Source organism: Meleagris gallopavo, chromosome Z, assembly GCF_000146605.3.
Source record: "Meleagris gallopavo isolate NT-WF06-2002-E0010 breed Aviagen turkey brand Nicholas breeding stock chromosome Z, Turkey_5.1, whole genome shotgun sequence".
In the NCBI taxonomy this organism is placed as follows: domain Eukaryota; kingdom Metazoa; phylum Chordata; class Aves; order Galliformes; family Phasianidae; genus Meleagris; species Meleagris gallopavo.
This window is the reverse complement of record NC_015041.2, coordinates 11,002,270-11,013,911: the sequence shown is the minus strand read 5'-3', so window position 1 is coordinate 11,013,911 and position 11,642 is coordinate 11,002,270. Positions and strand designations below refer to the sequence as shown.

General features: G+C 35.4%; 1 protein-coding gene across 1 annotated transcript in view; it reads left to right on the top strand.

Annotated features, from left to right (window-relative positions):
- The window catches only part of RICTOR (RPTOR independent companion of MTOR complex 2), a 48,158-nt gene that overhangs the window by 32,735 nt on the left and 3,781 nt on the right, over positions 1 to 11,642 (top strand). Inside the window, 8 exon segments of the mRNA XM_019610171.1 lie at positions 689 to 1,032; positions 1,034 to 1,713; positions 6,129 to 6,306; positions 7,095 to 7,179; positions 8,496 to 8,729; positions 9,141 to 9,293; positions 9,992 to 10,115; positions 11,566 to 11,639. Coding sequence (XP_019465716.1) covers positions 689 to 1,032; positions 1,034 to 1,713; positions 6,129 to 6,306; positions 7,095 to 7,179; positions 8,496 to 8,729; positions 9,141 to 9,293; positions 9,992 to 10,115; positions 11,566 to 11,639 — 1,872 coding nt within the window.

Sequence of the window (11,642 nt, the reverse complement as noted above, 5' to 3'; positions counted from 1 at the left end):
AAATTCAAACCAGAGAGCGAAACAAATGTTTTGTTGTTTCAGTCTTTTGCAAGGGTGATGTTAGGTAAGTAGTTTATAAGTGATATCAGCAAGGAAGAAGAGTGAAAGCATGGAGGTGATTCTGCTTTCAGAGAAATAAATAAGTGAGAAGAAAGAAAGCAGTACTTCAGAATTACATTTAATGTAGAGGTAAGAAACTTTAACATTAGGGTAAGCTAGTAATTCATAGTCAAGTCTTGGCAGCTTGATGTAATACTCTATAGAAAAGTACATGCTCTAGATGTACATTAACTTGCTTTTCCTCAAAGGAATATCTAGAAGTAAATAGATACACACATAGCGTCGTTATATTTAGTCTGTAGTGTTACTGATATTTTGAATTTGAATCCAGATATATACCATATTTAGATACCATTAAAGGAGTGTACCACATGTAATCTTAGTAGCTGGATGTATGCAGTGAAGTAAGATAGTGTGGCTTTCCTTTTAAAGCAAAGAAAATTTTAGCATGGGTATTCCTGAAGTTAGTTAATTCACCATACTAAGTTCTGAAGAAAAAAAGGTTCAATTGAAAATAAGCCAACAACACAACAATTTTAACTTTGTTCAGGAGCTTGTTTTTTTATTACTTACTTGATGCACATTGAAGGAATATCCTTTTTCATTAACAAGTTTCTCATGATTTCAGGTATGTTCATCATGGAAGATGATCGTTTTGGTAGTACTTCCACTAGTACATTTTTCCTAGATATTACAGAAGATGCAGAACAAATATTTTACGACAGACCTGGTCCTTCAAAGGAGAAAGACCGTAGTCCTTTTCCCTTTTTTTCATCTAGCAGAATTGTGAAAAATCGCATTCTAAACTCTCTTACTCTACCTAATAAAAAACACAGAAGTAGCAGTGATCCAAAAGGAGGAAAGCTGACATCATCTGACAGTAAATCAAGCCTGAGGCGAAATCGTACCGTAACAGAGCCTTCCTTAGACTTTCCTTCTGGAGAAGAATTCAACCCTGTTTTCAGAGTTCCAAAAAATTCAGACTTTACCAACAGAAACTTCCATGTGTTTACTTCCAACAAAAGAGGATACTGATAGCACCCCAAGTATTGGAGAAAATGATTTGAAGCTGCCAAAAGGTCTTGGAAATGAAATTCACCGAGAAAACACAAGCAGAGAAAGGCTAATAGGGGATGGTACTACACAAACACATTTCAAGAGTCGTAGTTTAAGTTTTAATACAGATACAACAACAAGTGGCATAAGTTCAATGAGTTCTAGCCCTTCAAGAGAGACTGTAGGTGTGGACACTACAAATGTAGACACTGACTGTGGAAGTTTGAGTACGGTGGTAAGCACAAAAACAGTTAAACCTAGTCACTGCTCAACACCACAGTCTAACCATCTGCCTCTCTCAAAATCAAACTCTGTGTCCCTGGTACCACCAGGGTCTTCTCATACACTTCCTCGGAGAGCCCAGTCTCTTAAAGCTCCTTCTCTTGCTACAATAAAAAGTCTTGCTGACTATAATTTCAGCTACACAAGTTCTCGAGATGCCTTTGGTTATGCTACACTAAAACGCTTACAGCAGCAGAGGATGCATCCTTCACTGTCTCATTCAGAAGCTTTAGCATCTCCAGCAAAGGACGTGCTTTTTACTGACACTATTACCATGAAGTCTGGTAGCCTGGATTCTCGGCTAACCCCAAGCCGGTAAGAGATTATTCTGTATTTATTCTTTCTTCAAAGCTAAGAGAGCAATTGAATATTTTTTCCAACTTCACTTAAAAGTGACAGTTGTTACAGCATCCTTCAGCGTACTTCAGTACTGATATTAGGATTGTAATAAGCTAATGAGAAGTCTAGTACTTGTAAGTGCTCTAGGAGAAGCCCAACTTTCATAGCTGTCCTCAGTCTTTTAAATGCTGTTGGTAACAAAGGAGTTTACTTCCATCGTGTTTGCTTTCTGTTTGACTCTCATGATTTAAGTGCAATTACATGACTTGTTTGAAGTTGCAGTCGTGTAACATTGCCAATGCAGTCAAAGCTGTATTTCAGAAGATAATTTTCTTAATGTCACTTGGTAAGGTTTTAGGACAGCATGTCCTGCCAAAACAACATACTCAAGTTCATTGTGACATTGAACCAGAGGTGAAATAACTCTTGCCACTGATGTTAGTGTGCATTTAGCTTCTAGCCAGAACAAAGATTTTACTCATTGGGCTTGTTTTTAGACTGCAGTGTTATCTCCTTTATTTTTGAATTATATTAGGCGTCCTGAAAACAAATTGGATAGTTATATAAGATATCTAACTCATAACACTGACACTGTTTCCAACAGCTACAGTCAGTGCTTAACAACTTTCTCTTAAAGGACTTTCTTCTTCTCAAATTTTTGTCCTTTAAGATCTGTTTTTAACTAATGGGTTGGATTTTCAAGTAATCATTTGAAGGAAAAATACACGTTCTATCTTTTGTTTTTCCTAAACATCCTTTCTCACAGGAATGAAATGAGAGAAGTTACATTAGTCACCTCCTGAATGCACAGAATAGCAATTGTATTCCACACAACCAGCTTGTGTATATCCGCCTGCTTGTTACTGCTAATTTTCCTCCTGATTATGAATAATATTAATACGTTGGTATTTTCAGAAGATTCTGCATAAATGCTATAGAAGGGTTTTGTTACCTTTGATCAGTTAAGTTAGAAGTAGATTGAGTATGATTCTGAGGATGATTCAGTAAAGACGTACCGTCCTGGCAAACAGAAAGTGCTGTTCTTCACTCTGTTACTGGTATCCTGTGTAAACTAGGAACAAGTCAGTGCAATATCAGTGGCTTAACAGATTCTATTGTTGCTGTAGTCATGCTGCACCATTCCTTGCATTCATGCATTTGATATGCAAAATAAGCCTTGCTGAGATGGACTTCCATCTTGGGACTCGGCATGTAATGTAATACTTAACAGTATTCCTAACATAGAACTGCAGTGAATGAAGTGCTCATCTAAGAAAATTAAAAACTAGACTGGCATATTATGAAAGGTTGTTGGATTGTCTTAGTTACCAATTAATTGGAGAGGTTGGTCTATTTAATTTCTGCATATGTTACTGCCTCCAGTTAAATATGCTGTCCTGAACTGCTCTTTAAGTAGTAAAATGGGAAGAGATATTCTGTCCTGTTTGTCTTCTGAGGCCAACAAGCAGACAGTTGACTTTGGTGATCTTTTTAGCTGTTCAGTTCTGTCAGAAGGTAGACAAGCTTATTTCTTTAGCTTTGCAAAATAATGGATACGCATTTTCCACCTCGATCTTTAAAGACAAACAACAAATATTAAGGTGTTTATCTCAACTCCTACCATGCTCTCCTGCCAGTACCTACAGGCACGATTTTCCAGGATAAGCAGAGGCAAGTGATTACAGTTTATACTTTTCTGTAATTTTAAATTGAAAGCAATTATAGAGCATTTTATTATGAAATAAAATCAGCAGTTGTTAACTAATCTGGGTTTTCAAGTATGGCTTGAAACTTAATGCAGTTCTACCACTACTGTAATTAGCATTTGTAAGAATTTGTCAATAGTTGTCAATATAGGAAGAGTAGTGATGTCCTCATAGTCTTTCATTCGCATGGCCATTGCATAAATTTCACGTGATCAGAACACAATGGTTTGTTTTTATTTTAGTATAAATTTGTTACAGTCTTCCAATCCTTAGCAGCTCAGTTGCCCATCTAAACAACAGCAACAACAAAAGACCTACAACAATTACAGGAAATTATTTCCAGGACAGAATGTCAGTTTCAAAAAATCAAATGCTCACTAACACACTAGCTCCTGATGTGTAATAATCTGAGCACTCTAAGAAAACCTGTTCCTGAGAAATGTGTCTCTTTTGATGTTCAGAACACATTGTCACATTTGAAGCTTCTTACTCTTGAAGCTCTTACCTCGAGTCTCTCTGCTACTCTTGCTATAGTGTTTGAATGATAAATTTTCATACCAGTTCTCCATTGACAAAATACTAAATATTATCCTTTGCTTACAAATAGGGAAATAATGCAGAAGGTGTTGTTTGTCTTCAGTAACTCTTCAAACACATTTAGTATTTTCCTTTTAGTCTTTCCTTCCTTCTTCTGTTCTTAGTATTATGTAGAATTGTTCAAATCAGAATTTTAAATTGATGTCGGGATCATTCAGCTGCTGCGCAAATCAAATTTAAAACTTTGAAAGCATTTGGAGACTCTTGTGGAAAATTTCATTTTGCAAGTCTTTTTTATTAAAAAAAATCAATTTGTTCATCAATAATATCATATTTGTGTCTGAGTCAGGGATTAAATCAACTTGTCTAAATTCATTTTCCCATACTTAATCATTATTTTCTGCTTTATTTTACTCCATGCTTTACACTTCTGCCATGAATCAAGCTGTGCTCATGTGGACAATTTCTAGATCACTACATTCGATCTCTTTCAGTCTAGTGTAGTCACATACTGTGTGTTAAATAATGCATTGATTCTGGTGAACAAACACAGTTTTTGTGGTTAGGCTGTGATACAGTTACAGTGTTACACCATCAGGCAAATCAGCACCTCATGGATGCTCACTTATTGTCCCTAACTGGAATGGGAAGAGAATTAAGTAAAAGTACAAGAACTTCAGGGATAAGTTAAAGACAGTTCACAGATAAAGCAGAAGCCCAAGTGTAAGCAAAACACAATGAGGAATTTATTGACCCCTTCACATCAGCAGGTGGGCGTTCAGCCACTGCCTGGACACCAGGGCTCCACATGTGCAGCAGCTGTCACAAATATGAATGCCATCACTCCAAACATTCCCGCACCCCTTTTTCCCTCTTTCCTTCAGCTTTTATTGCTCAGCATGACACTTATGGTATGGAACATCCCTTTGGTTTGTTTAGTCAGCTGTTCTGGTTCTGTTCCCTTCCAGCACCCTGCATTGCCCCAACCCCTCGCTGGCAGGGCAGTATGAGAAGCTGTCCTTGGCTCTGCTCAGCAGCAACTGAGACATTGATGTTTCTATCAAATGTCGAAAGCACTTAATTCTACCCAAGCCAAAGCTATGGCAGCAATGTAATAATTTTTACGGCTCTGCATAGTAATTGGCATTTTTTTAAGCACTTGTATCTTCTTAACCTTTTCAGGTTTTTTTACGTAAACCTAAATAAGACTTTCTAGGTTTGGATATTTTTTTTTTCCTTTAATTTCATTTTGTGGAAGAACAGTGATGAAAGCATAAGGCAGTCTTGTCGTAGTAGATAAGCTCTTATGCAGCTGTTGTGGAATGATAGGAGGTTTTATTTTACTTTGTAGAGATCTGCTTTTGCTTGAAGAAAGCACTTGTAGGTTTATAATTTCAATTAAATGAAATAAAATAAAATTTTATAAATAAAATGAGAGGTGGCCAAATGAGATTTTCATCTTCAAGACTCATAGCAGTACTGAGGGCATGTTCTTCAACCTCTGATCTCCTGTCTTATTTTTCCAACCTGTTACTCTCTTCCTCAGATTGCTTGTCACAGTCAGCACTGCTCACTGTGCAGCTTCACATTTGTTCTTTGTATTCTTCAGTTGAGCACATTCTTCTTCCACACCAAGATGCCCTTGGAGTATAGAAAAAATGTTCCATCTCTGGTTCCTAGCAGGTCCAATCTTTGCATTTGCAGTATTGTGCCTGAGATTTGAATTTATAAATAATCATTCTGTCTGTACATTTTGTGTACAGAAAAGTGCACTCAAATATGAGGCTTTTAGCAGTTTAAAAGCCAAAATCTGCACTGATTTGTGTCTGGGCTGTATATTTTCAGATTTAAGTTGAATAAAACTTGTGCTTATATGGGGTTGGCAGCCAATTAAGCAAAAGCTTTATCCAACTATTTTTCAAGTCCATGTCCTAGGGCTTCCAAAGAGATCACAAATTTTTCCCTATGAACTGCAAAGCAATGCAGTGTGACATGAGGCAGAACAGAAACAAATCTGTAGTTACAGAAGAAACAAGCTCTGGGTTCTACGAAGGAAAGATTAGGGTAGTCTTTGTGACTGACCCTTCTTATTTGTAATGTGCAAGGATGGCAGATTTACTAAGACTGCAATTTGTTTTATTGTTACAGGTTCATGAAAGCTTTAAGTTATGCTTCATTAGATAAGGAAGATTTATTAAGTCCTATTAACCAAAACACACTTCAGCGTTCTTCCTCTGTTCGCTCCATGGTTTCTAATGCTACGTATGGAAGCTCTGATGATTACATTGGCCTTGCTCTCCCAGTGGATATCAATGAAATATTTCAGGTATGTACGTGATGATATAAATGGGTTCATTTGCATTTTTAATGAAAGGTAGTGAATTGTTACATTTGCATCAGAACAGAGTAGATTTACAGAAAGGAGGTAAACAGGATGTTGCACATTCAAGGAATGTATTATGGAAATATTCAAGACTGGCTTGGATATCTGTGCCTGCAACCTGCTGTAGCTTTGGTGAGGTGTTGGACTTGATATGTAGAGGTCCCTTCCAACTCCTTTGATTCTGTGGTTGTCTCTGTGTCTTACAGTTGCCTTCCTCTATCTGCTTAGTCAAAACACATTACGGTGTAACACACTGATAAATCACATAGTTTAGTAATCTGTTATGTAATTATCAAAGAGAGGATATGATCTATATCAAACATTAATCTGTGGCTTTCTTACCTTTAATTTACTTAGCTTTTGCATTTAAAATCTCATTCCTTTGTCAGAAATAACTAAAGCAAAGGCATGATCTCCTGTATTACCTTTCTGTTCTCCTTTGTGTGATTGCTTTGTTTTTCTTTCCTTCAAGATCTTTATGGTATATTTGTGCTGCTTCATTTCTTCTCTTTCATCTCTACATCTCACAGGCCATCACTATGTTTTTTCCACATAGTGACTGTTTTTAAGTCTTTATAAGTGTTTATACAGAAATCTGTTTTCTTGTTTTCATTGGCTTGTCTTTAGTACTCTTATTAGATCTTTCTGTTGTAGTTATCTTCACAAAATCTGTTCTTCTTAGGGTATAATTATCACCTGTGCAAAATTTGTTTGTCTCTTGAATGTTCCAGGTAAAAGAGACCCCATATTTCCAGAAGAAAACTACACCTCCATTTGATGACCGTGGAGCAAGAGTTTTTGCACCTGAGGCAGGAGGTATATTTTTTCTCTTTTGTAACTTCCTGTTTTTATTTGTATGTATGTTGGTTGGGTTTAATTGTTTGGGGGTTTTTCTGTCTGTTTACAGAAAAGGTTATTTTTAGTTGTTGAGCTTTGACAGCTATGTTCTGGTTTTTAGGATAGTAGATGATTAATTCAATTTTTTTTTTAATCCAGTACAAGGAAAGGTAGTGTAATTTCAGCGTAAACTCCACCCACCAGTTCATTGTAATATAATGAGCTAATGCTAACTGATGATGGGTAGTGATAGTGCATTTAAAAAAAAACACTATTTAAGCTTATATATATGTGTGTGTTTGTGTGTGTGTATAAAATATATGTATATTTAAGCTTATATATATATATGAAAGCTATGTGGAAATTTTACTCTTAACACATGAATTTATAGGAACTAATAAAGGGGGTAGATGTTCATTTCAGAAGTAAATAATATCTTTCTGTGATGTTTGTGTAACAGTTGATCATTGGGTGTGATGAGACGTGGTACACAAGAATTGCCATTACTTTACAAATGCCTGACTTGTTCTGGAAAGCATTTTCAAGAGCAGTCGCAACTTGTAGGGCATCAATGTGTGTTGTTGGTTTTTTTTCAGTAAGACAGTTAAAAACAATGATACTGGTCCCAGACTAGTGTAGTATAGCTGTTGTCTTGTTTCTCAATAACTGGAACTTTATTACAAGCACTTGAGGAGACAAATAAACACATCCTACTTACTCCTTGTCTTTCATGATTGTAGTGTAATATATAATGCTGATTTTTCCTGAAGGAATGTTGCTGTGGTTTGCTAAGTTGCAGTATACTTGGTTCATAACTTATTTGTTGATGTATTCTATCCAAGGAAGAACTCTAAAGACTGTCCTTTTCCTTCTTTATGTGACAAGCAAGGTTCTTAAAATGGCTTCTGTTTTTATTTGTGCATAGACAACGTATAATTTGGATATTTTGTATTAATCTTGTTTGATATTATGAAAATTTGTAGCATATTCGTGTTAGGGTGTTAGTTTTCTCTATGGATGTACTTTTTGGAGTTAACTGCATACCTTCTTACAGTGTATTTTAGAGATTTAATTCAGTCTTTTGCACTACTGTGTTATGTTTGGTAAGGTGGGGCTAATGCTTGATGTTTATTTCTAGAATTTTAACAGATTTTAGGGGTTTAAAATAATAAAATAAAAAACTAAAAAATTACTAGATCCTCCCTTAGCTTTAGAATAAGAAATTTAATTAAAATTGTGTTGTATTAACTGATGGTCTTGTTGTATTGCTTTTTCTGTTACCTGCTTATCTACAGGTCTTCCATCAGGCACTAGTGATGCTGTCAAAAGTCCTTTTCAGATGCTCCGACAGCAGATCAGTCTCACAGAAATAATGAATACCAGCCGTTCAGATGCCTCTCAGTTTTTAGAAAACACAGAGGATACTGGATTACAGGAGCACACAGATGAGAACTGCCTTTATTGTGTCTGCATTCAAATTCTGGGTTATCAGCCTAATAACAAAGTGAACTCTTCATATAATCGTACAGGTCTGTGTTCCTTGTGGGGATGCGTGATAAAACTGAATGAGAATACTGGATTTTATTCATCTTTAAGTGATGGGTCTTTATTTTTTTTCTTATTGAAATTAATTCTTATTAATAAACTTTTTATGCAGTTAATGGTATTTCTGTGGACATTGGTCTTCTCAATTTCTAGGGGCCTTAGTCTGACAAGTTGTTTGCATATTTTTTAGATATCTCTAAAAGCTTTTTAAACATGTAAAAGATTTAAAAACATTTTGAATGTAATTTGTCCAAAATTCAGCATCCAATTTCCAACTTGTTTCTATGCTGGCAGTTACCATACTAAGTGTGCTAGGGTATTGTATATTTAACATTGAAAAGAATCAGGTGAGGAAAAGTATGAATAACAAAGATGCAACATTTTGTTTCTGTCAGATTTCTCAGACATTCCATATACTGACTGGTGTGGGCAGACCATACACAATCACTTAGATGTGCATTCCTCCAAATTTTCTGGAATTTCAGGCTGTAGTGATGCAGTATCCCACGGTTCAGCCAGCAGCACCAAGAGTACAGAGCTTGTACTAGGTGAGTTTGAAAGCTTAGTACTATTAGAAGCTATAGTTCTTACAGTATTTTTAGATACTATGGTAATTTTTTTTTTATGTACTGGAACAAAGTTATGTCTGTTATTTAAAATAAACCACTTTTGGATGCCCTTATCAATGAGGTAGTCCCAATTTATTGTCCATTATGATGTCAGATAAGAAAATGTATTTGAAAATTCTGCTTTGGTTGTATGGATTTTTGCAGTTAAACATCTCTCTATCTTACATTGTGATCAGGTTGACTTTTTTGTTCTTTTTAACATAATGCTGTAGAAAAAAAGTAAAAGATCTTTTTTAAAAAACACAGATTTTCTTTAAAGAGAGACATTTCAGTTTTTTATTCACTTTCTATTTTGAATTAATGTAACAACTTATGTAGTATCTCAGCCAGCAACATGCTTTTGTAATAGATGCAGTGCTGCAATTGAGTCTGTGTTTAGTTTTCATTTTTTCCAGTTGTCTCTCCGAATTTTTGAAATGGTAGTTTATCTTTAAAAAAAGCTTCCTGAAAATTATTTAAGTTTTAATGAGAATTCAAGAACATTGAAAATATATATGGAAGTATCTGTATGTGTGTGTGCATGTATGTGTATACGGAATTTCAAAAAAGGCTTACATGATGTAAAATTAGCACAATCAAAGTGCTTATTTGCTAATTGATTCATTTGTTTTTTTTAGGAGTAAAATCAATCCCAGATGATACGCCAGTGTGCAGAATACTTCTCCGGAAAGAGGTCTTACGTCTAGTAATCAATTTGAGTAGTTCAGTGGGAACTAAGGGCCATGAAACTGGACTCCTGACGTAAGTTAAATACAGTTCAGATGTTTTATCAACATTCAGTTGTTTATATTCTCTAAGTTTTGTGAGGTAAAGTTTGATCTTGCTTCTTAAGATAGCATCAAGCAGAAACTATTGGGGGTTATTGGAAATAGCTGAACATAGTGTAAAAGCTAAGCAAAGAATTTATCTTTTAATATTATTTGCTCTGTTTTTGTCTTTCTCTTCACATTCTTCTTCAAATCACTAATATAACAGTATAGAATTACAGAATTATTATGTTTGGAAAAGACCTCTAAGATCATCCAATCCAGCCATCAGTCCATCACTGCTGTGCACACTGAACTATGTCCCTAAGTACCATGTCAACATGCTTCTTGAATAGTGGCTCCACCACTTCCCTTGGCTGTCTCTTCCAGTGTATTATCATTCTTTACAGAGAAGAGTTTTTTCCTGATGTCCAAGCTGAGCCTGCCCTGATGTATCTCATCCTGTCAGTAATTACCTGGGAGAACAGGATAATTCCCATCTCGCTACAATCTCCTCCGAGCCTCCTCTTCTCCAGACTATAAACAATCCCAATTTCCTCAGCCGCTTCTCAAAAGATCTGTGCTCCAGACCAATCACCAATTTCATTTCCCTTCCTCTGGACGCAGTCCAGGGCCTTGATGTCTGTCTTGTAGTGAGGGGCCCAGAACTGAACACAGCCTCATCAGTGCTGAGTACAGAAACAATGATGTTTCATTGTCATTGTATAACCCATTTTGTCTTGAATCTTTTTTAAAAAAAAAAAAAAAAAAAGTAACAAATTGCTTGTGTTATTTTTTTGCCATCTGAGTTAAGTAGCCAAAATGGCAAAATAACTAATTCAGAAACACAAATCTGCTTGAAGGAAGGGTACTATTGCTGGCATTAATTCATTTTTGAAGGTCATGGTAAAAATATAGAATATAAATATATGGACTAAACACTGTAATAGAAACTAGGCTTCTGGACTGCTGGTGTTGAAAACAGGCATACAGCTGCTAGAAGAAAATTCAGTAGTGGTCATCCTATTTATAAGATATACATTATATTTTCTGTGTTTACTTGTTAGTACTTTTTATAGCAATACATGTGAATGCCTCTTTGCAGTTCTTTTTCAGTATCTGTTGTAGAGACTTGGTGATCTCAGATATCTATTCTGAAAGGTGTATAGAATATTCTATTTCATCTTTATAATGCAAGTTTCTTCCAATTTCATAAGACACAGTGCTGTCTGATCTGATTTTTCTTTGTCAGATCCAGAATTTATAATGCCTATTACTGAAGAGTTCTTGTTCATTAATTATGAAACTCAACACTTAATTGTACAGTTTTGAAGAATATCGTGGAAACCTTCTCTCAGTACTTGTAACTGTTTGTTTGTTTGTTGTTTTTGTTTTGTTTTGTTTTTTATTTTGTTTTGTTTTTTTTGTTTTGTCTTGTTAATCAGAATTAAGGAGAAGTATCCTCAAGCATTTGATGACATATGCCTGTATTCTGAGGTGTCCTACTTGCTAGCACATTGCA